The sequence below is a fragment of the Danio rerio genome, chromosome 25, assembly GCF_049306965.1.
Source record: "Danio rerio strain Tuebingen ecotype United States chromosome 25, GRCz12tu, whole genome shotgun sequence".
In the NCBI taxonomy this organism is placed as follows: Eukaryota; Metazoa; Chordata; class Actinopteri; order Cypriniformes; family Danionidae; genus Danio; species Danio rerio.
In genome coordinates, this window is record NC_133200.1 from 19,964,824 (window position 1) to 19,985,824 (window position 21,001).

The window sequence follows — 21,001 nt, forward strand, 5'->3', positions numbered from 1 at the left end:
CAGTCAACCTAAAACCTACAGTAGGTTGACATAAAACCAAAACAACACCCATTCTTGTCTTAGGACATTTTATTTGGCAAATTTTAAAATAACAGTAAGTATATGTGACATGTTAAATATATAGTATAATTTGCTGGTTTTAAACATACAGAATAATAATAAATATAGTTATGAAACAACCATAACACCAAATGTTGACTAATGAAAGTACATTTATAACAACTATTTATTTGTTAGACTTCTGTATTGTCAAACCATGTTGCATACAAATGCATTCAACAGACTTATATGACAGTGCATTGCTGTAGAGGACAAATAAAACACGAGACAGGTGTTTAGAAAGAGTATAGTTTATTTAGTTTGACATGCAAACTTATCTAAACAAGACACACTTTCAGAAAACAGCCCGGAAACATTATAATGCGCGCGCTCGTGAATATAACCCGCGGTTGTCTTCAACTGCTGTCTTCAATAGTCCTTCTTTGCTCAACAACTGAGCTGAAAAACAAAGCAAAACATTACAACAGTCAGACATGGAGCAAAGAGCATAGAATTACCAAGAGGCGACACTCTACAATTTGGGAAACAATAACGCGCTTTTTGAATAATATAAATAAATAAAAAGCAGCTGCTTTCCATCGCGACAGCAATGACGAGCGATCGCTATCACTTGAAACTGGCGGAATCCGGGTCTGTTGCTCTTGGTCATTCTAAGCTCTTTGCTAAAGGTTTAATCATAACAGTTACCGTGGTTTCTATTTCAAACTATAGTAAACTAAAGTTTGAAACTATAGTTTAAAATAGAAGATGAGTGGGCCTCGCTACTCCCACCCACCATAACCCTCGCAGCGAGGTCCCACTACCGGCCGCCCGTGTTTCCCGAGGGTCCTCGGGGGTTATGTTCTCCCTGCCTAGGGCTCAAAGGCCGCCTCGCTGACAGAGCACACGAGCTTTATAGGAATGCATATGCAAATTTTTACAAGGCACGTCACTGTTGTCTCGCTGTCATGGCGAGCGCTGAGGAGGGCTCACCTGATTGGACCACAGAGACTCAGGAATCTGCGTCAGGGCGGGTTGCCGTCTGCTGTGGACAAAAATATATTAAATATATTTAATATATATATTTTTACGTTTTTGGTGCTGTGTAATACGGAACCCCGGAAGGGACGTAGTGGGGGAGAAAAAAAATGGGTGGGTGAAAAAAAAAATGGGTGAAAGAAAAAAAAAATGGGTGAAAGAAAAAAAAATGGGTGGGAGGAAAATATATATTTCTAAGTTTTTTGCGTTCTCTCGCAAAGTTTTGCGTTCCCTCGCAAAGATGTTTTGCGTTATCTCGCAAAGATGTTTTGCGTTATCTCGCAAAGATGTTTTGCGTTCCCTCGCAAAGATGTTTTGCGTTATCTCGCAAAGATGTTTTGCGTTCCCTCGCAAAGATGTTTTGCGTTATCTCGCAAAGATGTTTTGCGTTCCCTCGCAAAGTTGTTTTGCGTTCCCTCGCAAAGATGTTTTGCGTTCCCTCGCAAAGATGTTTTGCGTTCCCTCGCAAAGATGTTTTGCGTTATCTCGCAAATAAACACTTTCTGTTCAAAACAACACTTCCTCTTTCTTCATTTTAGGCTCCTTGCGTTCACGATGGACGGCTTCATAGAGCTTTATTTTGAACTTGGGCTTAAGTATAAAGATATATGCTCAATGCTTAGTTTAAGGCACGGTTTTGATATAAGTGAAAGACATTTGAAAAGGATATTGCGCGAAAAAGGACTGTCTCGACGGAAAAGGTACTCTGCTTTAGCTGTTCTTGTTGATTTCATCCAAAATCAGCTGCAATTCTCTGGGCAACTTCATGGGTACCGATGGATGTACACGAAATGTAGAGAAAATGGTCTACGTGTGAGAAAAGAAGATGTGCGCTTTGTGCTGAAGGAACTGGACCCTGTAGGTGTTTCAGTGAGGAGAGCAAGACGGCTCAGGAGGCGCAACTACTTTGCTAAGGGACCAAACTTTATATGGCATTTGGACTCATACGATAAACTGAAACCATATGGTGTTTGTATAAATGGCTGTATTGATGGGTTTTCGCGTAAGATTATTTGGCTGAACGCGTACACAACCAGCAGTGATCCAAAACTTATTGGAGCATATTATATGGAAGCAGTGGAGCGTTTGGGAGGATGCCCTAGAGTTGTTAGGGGGGATCTTGGGACTGAAAATGGTCACGTTAGAGACTTTCAACGTTTTCTCTATGTAAGTCACGAAGATGAAAGCCTCGACAGCTATTTGGAAGGTGCAAGTACAGCTAATCAGAGGATTGAGCACTGGTGGGGTGTTCTGCGAAAGGAATGTGTGGAATTCTGGATTTCCCTGTTTGCTGATCTCAGAGACAAGGGATTCTTCGATGGAGGATTTTTGGACAAAAGTTTGCTCCAGTTCTGCTGCATGGGACTCATTCAAGTAAGTTTAAAGATGCATATATGTGTTTTAAGTATGAAACAAACTGAAAGTGATGTCATTACTCACCTCACGGAGTCCCAAACAACGCACACAAAATACAAAACCTATAATACAACAAAACGCTTATAATGACACAAAACGTTTATTATTTAGAATTTAATACACAATATGTTGATTTATTTGTCTGTAAAGTGTATTCTTATTTTTGTAATTTATTTATATGTAAAGTGAAAATTATAGTTGTTTTTATTATTAATAATTATAATATATATTTTTTATTCTTGTAACGTTTTAAAGGATGAGCTGGATGACACTGCACAGGTGTGGAATGCACACACAATTCGGCAATCGAAGAACATCAGCAGCCCCAGTGGTCGGCCCAATGTAATGTATGGACTGCCTGAACTGTACCAGACCAGAGACTTCCTCACCTCAGCTGACAGTGAAAGTATTCAGTTGTGCAAAAATGAATGCACTTTCCGACGCCCCATACCATGTGATCCAGATGTAAATAGCCTGTGTAATATTATCATGTTTGAGTCTCAGTTGAACGTTCCAAGAGATCCATTTCAAGCTGTGAATTTGTACATGCACTTAAGAGATACGATCAAGACATTGCTGTAAGTCCTTTATAACTAAAAGTTTACAAAGCCTGTAGACCAGGGGTGTCAAACTCAATTCCTCAAGAGCCGCAGCCCTGCACAGTTTAGTTCCAGCCCTGCTTCAACACACTTACCTGTAGGTTTTAAACAAGCCTGAATGACTCAATTAGTTTGATCTGGTGTGTTTAATAAGGGTTGGAACTAAACTTTGCTGGGCTGCGGCTCTCCAGGAATTGAGTTTGACATCCCTGCTGTAGACTTTCTCCTGGGCAACCCTGTAATATTGATGAATTGTTTAAAGTACTTAAATGTGTACTGTAGAGAGAACATTGATGTGTCTTGAAATGACAAACTCATTAAAAATGAAACAAACATTTGCATAATACTTTATTGTAAACAAAGCTGTATATAACAGGACAGAACATAAATAAAGATTAAAGATTCCAATAACTTTCCTTACTCACAATGTTGTATTGCAGTGAATAAAAAAATAAAAATAAAACATTTGTATAATTCCCAGTGTTGTTTCAATTAAAAAACAACTTTAAACTGTATTAAGGTAAATAATCAATATTTTAAAACTTTATAACTATTGAACGGCTATGGCTAAATCTGTCAATTTCAAACCTTTCGAATCTCTATAACCATGTAAACAGTTTAAACCTTTTAGAATAAACAAGGTTCAATTTCAAAAAACTTCTTACTAACAATTAAGTTCGAGAAAACGGAACACTAGTTAAAATTTCCATTGAAAAACTTTGAGCAGCACAAATATATTTAAATATATAATCTCAAATTGTTTACCCTTTTTTTAGAGAGAAAGTAATGCATACAAAACAATGCGTCTGTAATATTTGCTGCAATGAACTGTTAAAGTGAAATTATGCAAGAATACATACCACTTTGTCCACTTTATATGGATAAACTTCAATTTTATGCAATTAACCAAAATATGATTCAGAATTATTTCTACACTAACAATAATGACATTGCATCATATAAAGATTGTTTTAGCCAATCAATTCAAAATAAAAGTTTAATTTTCCTGACAATCAAATGAAAAACAAATTAATACTATATGGGGTGAATTCCAATCAATAGTTAAACAAAATATGAGTGTTCCTTTTCCCCATGGTATAAAAATCTACACAGGTACCACTGATACAGCTACCAACAGGTTAATAAAAGTTACAGATTGTTCCATAAATGTACCATGAACATAATAAACTATTCTGAAAAAAAAAAATTCACAGGATGTTCATTTCGAAGCAATCACTAGACAGAATGTTATCAAGCTCTGTGCGGAGGTCTGGGTATGAACTGTAAGTGTATGGCAAGTCAAGTGTAGCGCCACATGTATGAGCTACTGGCCTTCTGCTAAGGCCAGATTCAGCATTGAAGCTTACCTTGATCTGTTCAACACATATGACGGAAGAGCCAGTGCAGAACCGCAGAAATTTTTCTGCTTTGGTTTGGTCTGCGTTTCTGACATAACGTTGCAGATGATGGAATACCATCTGTTCTTTCTGAGACCGGACATCCTGTGTTGTTTGCAGTAGCTGCGCTACTTTTTTGCCAGTGGCCTTCTTTTTCTCGTACAGAGACACTAGACTTTTCTGGTCTGGTATTTTCAGCAGTGCCAATGGCATGTTTTTTGAGAAACAGTCTATTATGAACTTGGGCTCTTGAAGTATGGCTTTATGAGCCATTGTTTGGATGGCAATTTTCATATTTTGCAAGTTTTTAAAAGGGATTCTGTGAGAGCCCATTCTCGTGAAGAGGTCAAGCAAATCCTCTTCGTCTGATTCATCCAGCGTGCCCTCATAAGCCTTTGCAATGGCAGTTCGTTCTGTCAAAGAGAGGTAGTTGTGGAAAGATGACAACAATAACTCATCATCCACTGAGTCAATTCCATACATGCATGCTAGTATGAAAGCACTGGCAAGTCTCACAGGCAGTACACCAAGGTCAAGAAATCCTTTTACCCAGATCCGTCCTACTGCCTCCCATTCAGGTTCAGAGAAATCTGGTCTCAGTCTTGGAACACGCTCATCTTCCCCTTCACACTGCTCAAGAAACTGATCCCAGAATGCAGTGTAAACTTCTCTGGATACTCCAGCATCATCTACAGCAATCTCATTTACAAATTCCATTTTCAAAGTAGACTGAATTATGCTTCTGTCCATGAACACAGACAAAAGATCTTCTACCACCTTTACCCTGTGTATTAAAGCTTGCACTTCTGTTAGATTTGCAGAGTTTCCAAATGAAGAAGAAATTTGGTCTCTTAAATGGGATGGCAGACTGTCTGGGGTTGAAGGCATTTCGGAAGCCATCTAGATGAAAGTAAAAATAAAAATATTTACGAAAAATATTTAAACTTTTTTTTTTAATTTCTGTATTCATAAGTATTCAAGCAATATGTATAGTAAAATGCTTTTCTAACCCTAATGTTGTTCTAAACTCTTTTGTGTCATTGTGTACTCTTTTTGATCATTTATATACTTATTTTAGTTAGATTTGGATGAGTATTTAGTGTAGTTCTAGGTTTTTCAATTGTCTTCAAAACATTTAATTTGCTGAAGATACAATGTAGTTGCATTTAAAAGCTGAGAACAGAAATTATCACTGGAGTAATGATTTAAGATATATTTTACACAAACAGTCGAGTAATCATTCCAGTCATATTCTATAAGCTGCCAATTTGCCAGACATTTTTAGACACAGGAGAAAAGTCACAGGTTTGGAGTGACATCTAATTTAGGAACAGCATTGACAATTAAAAATTTAATAATGATAATTTCAGGTTTTAGCTAGGTTTCAAAAGGTTGGTTCTTAGCCTATGCATTTTTAAATTATCTATAGTCTTTGACCTATACTAATTATATTCTGTATGCAATCGAAGGATTAATTACTCTCACTTTAAAATATGGGTAGCACTTAACAATAAGATTGTATTAGTTAATTGATTAGTTGACATGAATTAACAGTGAAAAACACATTTGTTAAACTATATTTTTATTGATGTTAACTAAACATGTTACTGTGTTATTTAGTTATTAGTTAATGCATTATTAACATAAAACGATGAACAAATATTTGTAACACATTAGATAATGTTTAAGTACTGTACCCTACAATAAAGTTTACAATTACCTTAACAAATGCTTTGTTATGATGTTAGTGAATCAAGAAACATGAATATCATGCAAGCAGATGTTTTACTTTTTTTTAATGCACCAAAACAGCAATGTTATTCATGTTTGTTGACTTTTTACTTACATGATTCAACACTAACAAAGCATAAGTAAAATGAATTAAGAACCTTATTGCAGTTTACCCTACTCCAACATTATCTAATGTGTTACTAACATCTGTTAATTATTTGTTCATGTTAACTTATGTGTTAACCGATGCATTAACTAACACATCAATATGTTTATAGTTTATATAAATTTAGTTTTGCTACATAGATGTGTTTCGCATTGTTAGGTCATGTTATCTGGCCCCGGAACAAATGCATTAGTGTGTGTAAAAGTACACATGTAACTGACGCAACTAATTAAGCTGTTAATGTAAAGATTATAACATGAGTAAGTTAACATTTATAAAGATTCTTTAACACTGAATGAAGACTTTGTTCACTATAAGTTAATGTTTAAAATTTAATTATACATTTATATACATTTAGTTAACATTAACAAAGATTAAGTAATGTTCAACAGATGTGATGCTTACTGTTAATGGATGTTAAATAATGCATTAATGAACATTAAGTAATACAACCTTATTGTAGAGTGTTACCAAAATATGCTATTCTTCATTTATTTGAAACTGCATGTACATTGAGGAAATGTTCATCATAGTACCAAAATAAAAAGACTCATAACTGATATTTTATGTACCGTATAGTACTGACCTGAAAAATAAATTTTCCAAATAAAAGACATTCACATACAGTGCTCAGCATAAATGAATGCATCCCCTGTTGAAAGCTAATATTTTTTATTAAATTGTCAGTGAATATAGACAATAGATATACGTTGGTCCATTTAAAGTAAACTTTTATTTACCTTTTATTATACAGTTATATCAATTAAAATAAAAGTTTAGTCACCTAAGATTTTTAGGAATAGGAAGAAAACACATTTTTTATAACAAGTTATTGCAACAAAACAACCACAACAATCTAACAAATAAATTCATGTTTATGTTTATCTTGATTTTTCCTGTTTATTAAAACTTTTATATGTTTCACAACATATTCAATTGGGTGTTCTAATTTTGAATTAATTTTGAAACGGTGATCTTACCTTTTTGTTTCATTAGTTTAAGTTTTGACTTTGGTACTGGCTAATAATGTTTATGAACATGTAAATATATTCTAAAGCATCCTAAACAAAATACGAATTAGATATAGATCTGTGAGGGGTGTACTCATTTTTGCTGGCCACTGTAATATTCACAAAAAATAAGCTGAATTTACAAAAATTACCGTTTAATGCACACTTACTTCCTAATACTCTGTGGTTTCCTGGACGTTCTACTTTTTTGCAATAATTTCGAGTCTCTTGTTTTACCTGAATTGTTCAATTGCCTGCTGTTCTTCAGAAATCCTTCAGAGATCACAACATCTTAGTTTTTCCAACAACTGTGTGCATTAGAACCCTTTCTAAAAATGACTGTATGATTTTAAATCCTTGTTTTTACACTGAGATATTCATATTTAACTGTTAAAGAATTCTTGTTAAAGAAATGCTCACTGATGCTTCATAAACAAAGAAAACAAAAAACGATGCTCTTAATACATGCTGTTTTCTCTGGAGTATCAGTGAGCATTTAAACATTCTGTAGTTGTCAGTAATTGCATATGTTTTTCTTTTATTTTAAAGATCAATCTATAAACCAGTCAACATTGGAAAGGGTTCAAATACACACATTGCTGAATCTGTGTGACCTCGAGGAATTCTCTGAATATCAAGCAGGCAGTTTAACTATTTAGCACAAAAAAGGCACTCAATAACATTCAGGATACAACACAATTTTAAATATAATGTATACATTTACGTACTACTTTCTCTCATGGACTTCAATGTATCTAAACTGTATATTAACTGCTTTTGTGTGACTTTTGTGTATACATAATTTTGTTTATCTTACTCAGGTCAGTACTTAATCGAAAAATGCAGTTTATATGAGCTCTCTTAGTGTTGTACAATAAATAGCATGTTTCAAGATTCTAAAAAGTAAAAAGTGTATGTAAACTTTTGATTTCAAGTGAAGCACATCTTGTTCATTTCATTTCAAATCCATTGTGTTGGTGTATAGAGCCTGATTATCTATGTTCTAAAGTGCTTACAAGAAAGGAAAACTTTAAAAACATGTTTTGTAAGTCATACCTGCAATACATGATGGCTGTTACTTAAGGGTAGTGATGGCTCCTCATTTTCAGCGTCAGTCAGCTCAGCATTCTGGATGAATTATATACCAAAAAAGAAAGTATGAAATTGTCACCAAAAAGTCTGTGTCAATATAGTTCAATGTTGTCAATTCTAATGTAACTTAATAAGCACAAAGCATAGTATATCTGATGTATTGTACCTATAATAATGCCCCTTAAGTTTATAAAAACTAAATCTAGTATAGTTTTAAGGCTTTAAATTTAAATATAACTTTTTTTTACAGAGACACTTTGCTAATCAGGATTACATTACCTCAATGATTTCCTCTCTCAGATCCCATGTTACTACAATTTCTTCATCTTCAATTCTGTTTCCAAGTTCATCCCCTTCCCTCCACTCAACTGTCTCTTCCATATCAAATCCAAGAGATTCAACTCTGTTGTTTTGTAATGGAGGGATCTGATTTGTCAAGTCAATCAATTCACAGTCTCTTTGAAAATCACAGTGCTCATGTAAATCCTGTGGACTCTTTGATTGCTGCAAACTGTAATTGAACAATTTACCAGTCTCCTCATCACTTGAGCTGCTTGCGACTCTTTGGACGACATGTGCTTTTTTGATATCATTCAAGAGTGAATGAAAGCAGTATGAAGTGCTAGGTGCATCTGCGGTAAAGCCACTTTGTGCAACATCCTCCAATTCCCCTGGTCTCTGGGTTTCTGTTGTCACTCGTCTCTGAGAAACAAAAAATTTACTAATATTACTAAACATAAACATTACACTAAATTACTAACATTTATTCTAAATCAAATCTTGAACAGCTCTGTTCTTAATCTATTTTTAAGTGCAAAATACCTTCTTGCTTTTTTCATTAGATGAAAGTCTATAATCCAGTAAGTGTGTGCTTGCATGATCAACATCACTATCACATCCATGCGATGACAATGATGCAGCAGGTCTTTCTGTATCACTGTCTGATCCATCCTGTCGTAATGAGTGGTCATTAAACCCATCTTTATCTTCTTCAGATAAAGATTCTTCGTCTGTGAGGTAAACCTCTTGTTTAGTGCAAATATAAAACCTCAACAATTTCAGCTTGGTTTGTTCATACAGATTTCCAACAGTACTGTCCAAAACAATTGGGTTTCTTTTGAAATCACAAACATGAAATGTGAAGTCTGCTTCTGGACCTTTTGGAGACTCCCCATTTGGAAAAAAAAGATTCTTTCCCATTTCCATTATTTGTTCAACAGTTGTCTCTTTTTGAACTGTCAAATGTCTTGTCCCACCACCATTATTGGTCCTCACTTGCTGGTATCCATTACGACCATAGTGAAGCCATCCAATTTCAATTCTCCTGGTGGTTCTTTCTGCAGATGAATTTTTGTTTCTTGCCATGGCATTCCTTTCCTTAGGGATAACACACCTTTTTCCTCGGAAAGTTTTAGATGAACCAAGTTTCCTTGCTTCAATTTTGTCTCTCAGGTTCTTTAAAAGGGATTCTTTATCAGAGGAGGCTGCTGTTTGTTGACAGAAGGAGACGATAGCTAGTCGGTCACCATATGAACTAACATACTTTGCCATTTGCTCATCAGTCATGACAGACAGCACAGACTTGTCAATCTGAAAAAGCGGTGATTGAAGATTTAATTTAATATATGGGTGGCTTTTGAAAGAACATGAATTTATGCACTAAAACTTTATAAATATAAAAAATGTGTATATTGCAATGTTTATTATTTTAATCATTTACAAAAAATGTTTTAATTACTTCACAAGACATAGTACGGAACCCCGGAAGGGACGTAGTGGAGGAGCAAAAAAATGGGTGGGTGAAAAAAAAATAATGGGTGAAAGAAAAAAAATGGGTGGGAGGAAAATATATATTTCTAAGTTTTTTGCGTTCTCTCGCAAAGTTTTGCGTTCCCTCGCAAAGATGTTTTGCGTTCCCTCGCAAAGATGTTTTGCGTTATCTCGCAAAGATGTTTTGCGTTCCCTCGCAAAGATGTTTTGCGTTCCCTCGCAAAGATGTTTTGCGTTATCTCGCAAAGATGTTTTGCGTTCCCTCGCAAAGATGTTTTGCGTTCTCTCGCAAAACTGTTTCTCCACAAACACTTCCTGTTCACTGCACTCACGTAAACCCTCCCGTTTTGCCGAAATTCTCCCGTATTTTACCATTCTACCCCACTTTCTTTACATTACTGTGCGTATGCTACCTATGAACCAGTGAATGCATGTACAAGCGCTGACTGACAGACGCGCTTCGTACAATAAACTGATCCCAGATCAGCGTCTGTACACGCCATTTACAGAGGAGCGGGTGTATGTTTAAACAGACAAATACACTGAATAATATGAAGTTTCTAAAGTAATGGACTGCTTTCATTATAGATCTGTGCATTCTTACAGAGACACCTCTGTTATCAAACTAAACAAAACATGAGATTCATTTGCTGCGCACTTGTTTGATAACAGAAGTGTCCCTTTAAATGGCGCGTACAGACGCTGATCTGGGATCAGTTTATTGTATGGAGCGCGTCTGTCAGTCAGCGCTTAAACATGCATTCACTGGTTCAGAGGTTGCAAAGTGAAAGGCGACAATCAGCGCACAGTAATGTAAAGAAAGTGGGATAGAATGGTAAAATATGGGAGAATTTCAGCAAAAACGGGAGGGTTTACGTGAGTGCAGTGAACAGGAAGTGTTTGTGGAGAAACAGTTTTGCGAGAGAACGCAAAACATCTTTGCGAGGGAACGCAAAACATCTTTGCGAGATAACGCAAAACATCTTTGCGAGGGAACGCAAAAAACTTAGAAATATATATTTTCCTCCCACCCATTTTTTTTCTTTCACCCATAATTTTTTTTCACCCACCCATTTTTTTTCTCCTCCACTACGTCCCTTCCGGGGTTCCGTAATATAGTTCTAGAATGAAGTTAATTATTAATATTGAGGGTACAGTTAATCTATATAGACAATACCTACTTGCAGTTCCTGTTAAGTGAATCTGTTAGCATATTTTTGAACAGCCACGGTTGTATTTATGTTATTGTGGAATAAATGTATGTTCGGTTATGTAAAGTTTCAAAAGGACAGTTCTAAATAAAACAAGGTAATATAATCATTTTAATTATGTGCAAACTTACACAGACATAGAACCTAAATGACACCTTTATTAATATCTGTGTAATAAATGTGGCCATATTTAAGGATATTATTAAATGTTTACATATACAGGGATACACGTTACAGCCCAGATAGCATACAGTTCTGGGCCACATCTGGGCCAACTAAGGCACATATGGCTTACTTCTGGCAATGGCAGGAGACATATGGGCCAGATGTGGCCCGTATGTGTCACACCGGGTGCAGTGTGAGTTGTGGCCTGCTGTATGTGGGCCAGATGTGGCCCGTATGTGTCACACCGGGTGCAGTGTGAGTTGTGGCCTGCTGTATGTGGGCCAGATGTGGCCCGTATGTGTCACACCGGGTGTAGTGTGAGTTGTGGCCTGCTGCATGTGGGCCAGATGTGGCCCGTATGTGTCACACCGGGTGTAGTGTGAGTTGTGGCCTGCTGTATGTGGGCCAGATGTGGCCCGTGTGTGACACCCCGGGTGTAGTGTGAGTTGTGGCCTGCTGCATGTGGGCCAGATGTGGCCCGTATGTGTCACGCCGGGTGTAGTGTGAGTTGTGGCCTGCTGTATGTGGGCCAGATGTGGCCCGTATGTGACACACCGGGTGTAGTGTGAGTTGTGGCCTGCCGTATATGGGCCAGATGTGGCCCGTATGTGACACACCGGGTGTAGTGTGAGTTCTGGCCTGCCGTATATGGGCCAGATGTGGCCCGTGTTTGACACACCGGGTGTAGTGTGAGTTCTGGCCTGCCGTATATGGGCCAGATGTGGCCCGTGTGTGACACACCGGGTGTAGTGTGAGTTCTGGCCTACCGTATGTGGGCCAGACGTGGCCCGTGTGTGACACATCGGGTGTAGTGCGTGTTGTGTATTTTTAGTTCCGGTTTAACTTTAAATTAACGGTAGCCTTTGAAGTGGTTACAAATTATTAGAAATTGAAAGTCAAAGTTAATTTGTCTTTCTAAGTCTGTACACTTTTGTTTTATGAAGTAGAAAATAGAAAATAAATATTGTAAATTAATGTAATATAATGCAAGGATTTAAATTTTTCTGATTGGCTACTTCTGCCTGTGGACTGCATACCTAACGAGTAGGAGAGACTTTTCTCTCAAACAATACACAGACTCTGATGTGAAGCATCAGCAGTTCTGTGTTTCCTGTGTTTTATTAACATTATTGTCCCTCATCAGGCAGTGAGAGCGCTACACCTTCTCTGAAAATAATAACATTGCATGTTCTAAATAAGACTTTCTGAGATTGAAAATGATTCTTTAGGTTATTAAGAATAGGAATAAGCTATTGCTTATTCGGGAAAGTATATGTTTGTAACCTTATCACATATTAATTCAGTTTATTTCCTCAATAATGGATTTATTTTTACTTTAAGGCTGCTATGAATATAAATTTATATTATCTGTTATATGTAAATGTTCCAGCATGAGTAAAATTCATATTTGTTTTTCATATTACCTGGTATGTCTATAAATGTCTATAAATGCAATGAGTTTCATCATTTATTATGTTTTGATCCATTAATGTTTTGTTCAGTTTCTCCATTTGAATGAATTAAGACAGTGTCCTACCGCCACCTACTGGGTGGATTTAATTTGCTATTAGTACTACTTTTTAATGAACAATTTTACAAATGAATTCATAATCTAATAATGCTGTATTAAAGTGCTGTTTTCTTGGTGTTATTTTTTGCAATTCTACATTTTTATAATGATTTTGTTAGATCAAATGCTACATACAACATTGTTCTTTTTTATTTAATTTTAATATTAAATAGACATAAATGTTTTGTTTATGAATAAAATAACTAATATAGAAAAAATGTCAGAGAACTGAGCAGTAGAATGTGAATAACATGAATGTGTTCGTGAATAAGCTGATCTTTGTAAACAACACAAAGTTTTATTTACTTATTCTACAGAACACAAAAAATGATAAAAATAAATCTGACCAATTTTAATGTGCACACCTAACCCCGCTCCTAACCCGACCCCTCACTTTGATGTCACTAGCTCTATTTGAGTGCATTGTTTCTGACATTGCATGTCAAACTGTCTCAGCTTGCATACGCAAGTCTGCAATCAGATACTAATGCTTCTGCAACACAGCCCTGAGGGTACAATCCTCAGTGCTGGGAAACACCACACATTATCTTAATCACAAACTACAGCAAATTTAGTTTATCCAAAATTCACTTATACTGCAAATTTTTGCACTATGGAACAAACTGGAGGAAACCAACAGAAACAACATGCAAACTCAACATAGAAAGGCCCAAAAGTCTATCCTGGTTCTGTGTGTGTGCAACTGTAACAGCGTCAACAAATTTTAAAGACAATATGCTATTAATAAGCATGTTAATTAGCAATTAGTTAATTGTAAATATATCTTAAAGTGTTATAGTTTTTATATAACAAGCTACTGAATATTGAATTTAACAGTAAATATTCTAGAATTACAGCATGTTACATAACAGAGCAAGGACATGTTCACAGTGTGTCTGATAATATCTTTTCTTCCTGAGAAAGTCTTCGACTAGAATAAAAGCAGTTTTTAATCTTTTAAAAAAGTGTTTTAAGGTCAAAATTATTAACCCCCTTAAGCTATATATTTTTTCGACAGTTTCAGAACAAATCATTGTTATAAAATAACTTGCCTAATTACCCTCACCTAATATATATAATATTTTATATATATATATATATATATATATATATATATATATATATATATATATATATATATATATATATATATATATATTTATTTATTTATTTATTTAAAAACATAATCATAAAACTGCCCCCTGGTGGCGAATATGTGTTTCGCTTCATCCCTGCATTACGGTGGAGTGGGCGGAGCCTCGTGAATGACGGTTATTTTTTTCAAACGAGGAAGTGAAGTCAAGTCCGCCATTTCATCTTCTTCTTTATATCGGGTAAGTTATTATTTTAAAATCATATTTGTGAGATATTTGTCGTCAGGTAATGTTTTTATTTGTTAGAAAAGCCTCTGTTTTGAATAGTGATAAAACTGTAACTTATATGTGGATAATATGGCTAAAAACGGCTAAGAATGATGGCCGCCGTCAATTCAGTAACGTTAATCTGTTAAGTTAATTGTGCTCGGGGTTTTAACAAATTCATTTAAGTTACAATTGAAACTAGATATTAAAGTTTGAGGACAAACTTTATGGTGGCTTGAAAAGCCGAATCTGAAAGTTTGAAGTGGTTGAATTAGCATGTTACTAGCATGATTCTAGCATGAATTAGCATGCTACTAGGATAATTCTAGCATGAATTAGCATGTTAGTAGCATGATTCTTACATGAATTAGCATGTTGTTAGCATGATTCTAGCATGAATTAGCATGTTACTAGCATGATTCTAGCATGAATTAGCATGTTGTTAGCATAAATCTAGCATAAATTAGCATGTTACTAGCATGATTCTAGCATGAATTAGCATGTTGTTAGCATGATTCTAGCATGAATTAGCATTTTACTAGGCGGTTGCTAGGGTGTTTTAAGTGGTTGCTAGGTGGTTGCTAAGGTGGTGCAAGGCAGTTGCTAAGGTGGTCTGACTAGTTGCTAGGTGGTTGCTAGGGTGTTGCTAGACGGTTGCTAGGGTGTTTTGAGTGGTTGCTAGGTGGTTGCTAAGGTGGTGCTAGGCAGTTGCTAAGGTGTTCTGACTAGTTGCTAAGTGGTTACTAAGGTGTTGCAAGGTGGTCACTAGGGTATTCTGAGTGGTTGCTAGGTGGTTGCTAAGGTGTTGCTAGGCGGTTGCTAGGGTGTTCTGAGTGGTTGCTAAGGTGTTGCTAGGTGGTTGCTAAGGTGTCCTAAGTGGTTGCTAGGTGGTTGCTAAGGTATTCTGAGTGGTTGCTAAGGTGTTGCTAGGTGGTTGCTAGGGTGTCCTGAGTGGTTGCTAGGTGGTTGCTAAGGTGTTTCTAGGCGGTTGCTAGGGTGTTCTGAGTGGTTGCTAGGTGGTTGCTAAGGTGTTGCTAGGTGGTTGCTAAGGTGTCCTGAGTGGTTGCTAGGTGGTTGCTAAGGTGTTGCTAGGTGGTTGCTAAGGTGTTGCTAGGCGGTTGCTAGGGTGTCCTAAGTGGTTGCTAGGTGGTTGCTAAGGTGTTGCTAGGGGGTTGCTGAGGTGTCCTAATTGGTTGCTAGGTAGTTGCTAAGGTGTTGCTAGGCGGTTGCTAGGGTGTTCTGAGTGGTTGCTAGGTGGTTGCTAAGGTGTTGCTAGGTGGTTGCTAAGGTGTCCTAAGTAGTTGCTAGATGGTTGCTAGGGTGTTCTGAGTGGTTACTAAGGCGTTGCTAGGTGGTTGCTAGGGTGTCTTGAGTGGTTGCTAGGTGGTTGCTAAGGTGTTGCTAGGTGGTTGCTAGGGTGTCCTGAGTGGTTGCTAGGTGGTTGCTAAGGCGTTGCTAGGCAGTTGCTAGGGTGTTCTGAGTGGTTGTTGGGTGGTTGCTAAGGTGTTGCTAGGCGGTTGCTAAGGTGTCCCAAGTGGTTGCTAGGTGGTTGCTAAGGTGTTGCTAGGTGGTTGCTAAGGTATTCTGAGTGGTTGCTAAGGCGTTGCTAGGCGGTTGCTAGGGTGTCCTGAGTGGTCGCTAGGCCCTTACTAAGGCATTACTAGGCCGTTGCTAGGTGGTTGCTAGGCGGTTGCTAGGGTAATTTGGGTGGTTGCTAGGCAGTTGCTAGGGTACCCTGGTTGGTTACTAGGCAAGCCTCACATACATGATTGATAAAACATTTATACTTAGTAAGCATTTCTAGCAAGTTACAGTACTGGGCTAGTCAATATTAGCATGTAGCTAGTCACTGCTAGCATGTGTAGCATATAGGAAGTTCCGTTTGCTAGCATGAGTCAAACGAGCCAATCTCCAAGTCTCTACGATGTTCTGATGCTGAGATATAGCTGTTGATGAATGGTTGCTAGGGTACTCTGTTTTGTTGCTATGGGCGAGGTTACAGAGTGAACTTAAATGTGGTTGGTTGTCTTAGTCAAATGAACCAACCCCCATGTCTCTATGACACTGCTATGCAAAGATATGCATCTTGGCCTATTTTAATGGAAGTCTATGGAATCAAATTTGGGGGCGTGGCTTGTGAGCTTTATTATCATATTGAGATGCTCATTGGTTGTCTGAGTCAGATGAGCCATCCCCCAAGTCAATAGGACACTGCTATGCAAAGATATGCATGTAGGCCAGTTATTAACATGAGTCTAGTTTGAATTAGCATGTTACTAGCATGATTCTAGTACAAATTAGCATGTCATTAGCATGTTTCCAGTATGAGTTAGCATGTCATTAGCATGATTAGCATATGAGTAGCATGTTGCTAGCATGATTGGCATGTCATTAGCATGTTAGAATTATAAGCATTTGATAGCACAGCTAATTACATTCTATAGGACAGTTGCTAGGGTGCAGTATGTGGTAGTTAGGGGTGTGGCTAGAAAGTTAAAAGGCCATCAGTGATTGGCTGCTGGCTAGACTGAGTTAAATGAGCTCAGCCATTAGTCTCTATGACAGTCTGATGCAGAGTTATGAGCTTACAAAGTTTGATCCCATGTTAAGTCAATGAGAGTCTTTTGTAATGGAAGTCTACGGGACAGTTGCTAGGGTGCAGTATGTGGTAGTTAGGGGTGTGGCTAGAAAGTTAAAAGCTCATCAGTTATTGGCAGTTTGGTAGACTGAGTTAAATGAGCTCAGCCATTAGTCTGTATGACAGTCTGATGCAGAGTTATGAGCTCACAAAGTTTGATCCCATGTTAAGTCAATGAGAGTCTTTTGAATGGAAGTCTACGGGACAGTTGCTAGGGTGCCATAAGTGGTTGCTAGGGAGTGGCTAGTAAGTCTAAAGGTCATCAGTGATTGGCTGCTGACTAGACTGAGTTGAATGGGGCCTGACTCTAGTCTGTAGGACAGTCTGATGCAGAGTTATGAGCTCACAAAGGTTGACTCAATGTTAAGTCAATGGCAGTCTTTTACAATGGAAGTCTATGGGACAGTTGCTAGGGTGCCAAAAGTGGTTGCTAGGGAGTGGCTAGTAAGTTTAAAGGTCATCAGTTATTGGCTGCTGGCTAGACTGAGTTAAATGAGCCCAGTTAGAAGTCTGTAGGACAGTCTGATGCAGAGTTATGAGGTCACAAAGTTTGACCCAATGTTAAGTCAATGGGAATTTTGGGAATTTTCCGGGTCGTTTTTCGGAAAACCGAAAGTCGGATCAGTCGGAAAAGATATAGCAACCCGAGTCAGACCAGTTTGAAGGTTTGACGAAAGTTTGAGGTATGAAGCTTGAAAGGGTTAGGAGGAGATAGACTTTAAAATTAGTCTCAGAAGAAAGAAGCAGAATAATAATAAGTTTAAGTGAGATAACAGTATGTTGGCTTTTCAAGCCACCATAATGATCAATAAGACGTGTTATATGAAGAACAGCGTCGAAACGGGAGCTTGAATGAATGAATCATATGCTGTCCGTTTTATAACGTTACAGTTGTAATAGGTGCCGAGTTCTGCTTTTGTACTGGTTTTAAGCTCAAACACTGAACGAACAGTCTCTTTTTGGTAACGTTAATCCTAATGATCTTGATTTGCTTGCTAATGTGTGTTTTATCGAGTTTCAGCAAACGTTTGCAGAGTAACGTTATGTGGTTCATGCTGGCCACTGTTGAGACTGGTCTGCATTAAAAACTTTTTTAAAGCCAAAACGTTTGAAAAAAAAAATCCACAGATGAAACATGATGTGTTAAATGACTTATGAAGGAAATTTATAAGCTAAAAAAGAAGGCTAAGTATGTTATTAAATATTAAACCTTGTTAAAAAAATAAAATTAATTGTGTTAAATAAGCTTAAAATCCATATCTTATGTTTAATATTACTTCAAAACAGCCTGGAAACTGAATTGCACCATTAATCTTGTACATATGTATTAAGTCCAAACAAATGGTTTTGTGGCAAGTAAAAATAATATTTTTATAAATTGATTGTATTGTATTAATTTGTTACAGAAAAGAAAGGAATCATGCAAGGATGCAAGCTGAAGGAAAGGACAACTCTCACATCAGTGCATTACTAATTGTTTGACTTCATCATCAAGCACACCAGGTACAATATTGTACATATTTTGTAACTTGTATATGTCAGACTGGTTGTTGGGAACTGAAATAATATATTTTATGTTTTATTTATTATTAAAATATTACAAGATTTATTGGTGCTATTTTATCACTGTGTGAGGTCATAGCTTATTTAAAATATCTAATAATGACATAATAATGACATCTTTTATCCTCCACTTGTTTCAAAATATTTTGTTTTTGTTCTTTTGAACATAAACTCAGACGGTGCGGTGGAACAGTGGATAGCTCTGTTGCCTCCCAGCAAAAATGTTTCTGGTTCGAGCCTCGGCTGGGTCAGTTGGCATTTCTGTGTGAAGTTTTTATGTTCTCCACGTGTTGGCGTGGGTCTCCTCCGGGTGCTCCGGTTTCCCCCACAAGACATGCGGTACAGGTGAATTGGGTAAGCTAAATTGTCCATAGTGAATGTGTGTAAATGAGAGTGTATGGGTTTTTCCCAGTGATGTGTTGCAGCTGGAATAGTATCTGCTGCGTAAAACATATGCTGGATAAGTTGGCTGTTCATTCCACTGTGGTGACCCCAGATTAATAAAGGGATGAAGCTAAAAAGAAAATGAATGAACACTACTACGTATATCAATAGTTACAGGATTCTAACATTCTTCAAAATATCTGCTTTAGTGTTTAACAGATTCAAACTGCTTTGAAACAAGTAGAGGATGAATACATGGTGGCAGAATAGTAAACTATATCTTTAAATGTTTTATTCTGTATGTTATGTGTATTCATATTTGTCTTGTCTTTTGTCATATTGTCCTTCTAGCTCAGATTGTGATGGACCGGGAATGCGACACCAGTTACTCTTAAGTCAAGAACCAAATGAAGCACCAGAGTACAGATTATGGAGGTATCTGAAGTTGAACTAACTGGAAGCAGGGAACCATACTAATAAAGTTCCTTAAGGTAAAAGCACCTGCTTTATTTTGATAGGAAGTATTTTTTATAGAGTTCTATTGTTTTATTCCTATTTTAATTTTATTTTATTCATATACTGAATGGAAGTCATTCAAATTTCACAACAAATGATTTGCAGATTGAATATAAAATATAATGACATTTTAATACATTATTTCTTTTGGTTATTCTTTACATCTATATATGGGCAAGTATTTAATCAATGAAAATAATTTTAAACAACTTAACTAAACAAATTACTCTGTTGGACCCTAATATTTAAAATAGCAAAATCCTCAAACTAACACACACTCTTGTGGATGCATTCTCACATTCATACACTCAAAAACACACATTCATACAACAGTCTGTCTCAGTCTGACTCACACACAACATCCTCTCTCACAGATTTTTCTAGCAAACCTCCACCACTAGCTTGTCTTGTTACGCTGCTTTTATTTCAAACATTTTAGAGCATGATATAGTCCAGGTTTTTATCACTAAGTATTTTTTTTCCATTCAGCAGGTTCCTTGTAAAGATGAACCCAGGGAAGGATCGAAAGTGGAGAAGACCAGATCAAGAAAGACCACATCAAGATCTGCGGTCAGTTCAAAGGTACTTTCACTAATTACCAAGATTTCAGACTATGAATTGATGGAGTAAACTTGTCAGTGAGTGTCAGATCTTCCTAGCAAAAATTCTTCCCAGTGTCTTGTAGTAGAAGTGATGCAGTCAATCAAGTTTACATTATTTCGTAAATTGCTTTCCGATTTAATAAAAATATAATAACCAAACTTGATTAATGTAACAATTTTGATGAAAAGGGCATGTTTAACTAAAGCTTTTAGCACAAAGGCATCCCCATCTTGTAATATTACTGTGTCTGACGTCACGGGGTTGGTATGCTGGAAACGTTTTTGAATGAGGTATTTGTATGATTTATACATATTCTGTCTTAAAGCGTCACTAAATTGTACAGGCATTACAGGTCAAAGGAATCTGTTATTACATTTATCAAAATAAACAATAAGGCTCTTTAAAAAATGTAGAAAATGTAAAAAAATATTTCAAATACCTCAAATGAAATGAAGTAATTTGTTTTATTATTTTTAAAAAAATATTTTTTTTGTAAAGTCATTTGTTTATAATTATGTAAAAAAAAATCCAAGTACTATAAAAGTTATTTAAGCAACAAATTTGCCAGATTGTAAAGGCAGACACAGAATAAGCAAACAAGAAAAACCGTGTAAAATGTGTAAATAAAAGGCTACATTTTAAATTTTTACATCTTTTCATCATATACGTAAAACCTTCCTAAGCTTGAAAATATATTTCCTTAAAATAAACTTCCTTTGTTAGTGCAAATTT

The 21,001-nt window shown here is 36.5% G+C and overlaps 2 protein-coding genes and 1 long non-coding RNA gene across 6 annotated transcripts; 2 read left to right on the forward strand and 1 right to left on the reverse strand.

Annotated features, from left to right (window-relative positions):
• Positions 1-1,254: 1,254 nt before the first annotated feature.
• Positions 1,255-4,101, forward strand: LOC141380841 (uncharacterized). The gene is made up of 2 exons (XM_073942390.1): positions 1,255-2,451; positions 2,749-4,101. The coding sequence occupies exons 1-2, from the start codon at positions 1,342-1,344 to the stop codon at positions 3,073-3,075; spliced, it is 1,437 nt and encodes a 478-aa protein (XP_073798491.1). The 5' UTR covers positions 1,255-1,341; the 3' UTR covers positions 3,076-4,101.
• A 199-nt stretch (positions 4,102-4,300) lies between these two features.
• Positions 4,301-10,054, reverse strand: LOC141380978 (uncharacterized). Its single transcript, XM_073943193.1, has 4 exons — positions 9,311-10,054; positions 8,768-9,190; positions 8,453-8,524; positions 4,301-5,389 (listed from the first exon to the last, which is right to left on the reverse strand). Exons 1-4 carry the CDS (start codon positions 10,052-10,054, stop codon positions 4,301-4,303), a joined length of 2,328 nt encoding a protein of 775 aa, XP_073799294.1.
• Positions 10,055-14,474: 4,420 nt separating this feature from the next.
• Positions 14,475-20,499, forward strand: LOC110438853 (uncharacterized). 4 transcript variants are annotated; one of them, XR_012400011.1, is made up of 5 exons: positions 14,475-14,538; positions 18,610-18,706; positions 18,943-19,120; positions 19,502-19,641; positions 20,156-20,499. It is a non-coding gene; the product is annotated as an uncharacterized lncRNA (long non-coding RNA). The 4 variants fall into 4 exon arrangements; XR_012400008.1 differs by lacking the exon at positions 18,943-19,120 and having other exon boundaries at positions 20,156-20,490; XR_012400009.1 differs by lacking the exon at positions 18,943-19,120 and having other exon boundaries at positions 20,159-20,489.
• Positions 20,500-21,001: the final 502 nt, after the last annotated feature.

Coding starts and splice junctions, on each gene's coding strand:
- LOC141380841 (XM_073942390.1), top strand. CDS start 1,342: ATGTTTTGCGTTATCTCGCAAAGATGTTTTGCGTTCCCTCGCAAAGAT. Junction 2,452..2,748: donor GCTGCATGGGACTCATTCAA/GTAAGTTTAAAG, acceptor AACGTTTTAAAG/GATGAGCTGGATGACACTGC.
- LOC141380978 (XM_073943193.1), bottom strand. CDS start 10,054: ATGACTGATGAGCAAATGGCAAAGTATGTTAGTTCATATGGTGACCGA. Junction 9,191..9,310: donor CTAATGAAAAAAGCAAGAAG/GTATTTTGCACT, acceptor TTTGTTTCTCAG/AGACGAGTGACAACAGAAAC. Junction 5,390..8,452: donor ACAGCCATCATGTATTGCAG/GTATGACTTACA, acceptor ACTTTCATCTAG/ATGGCTTCCGAAATGCCTTC.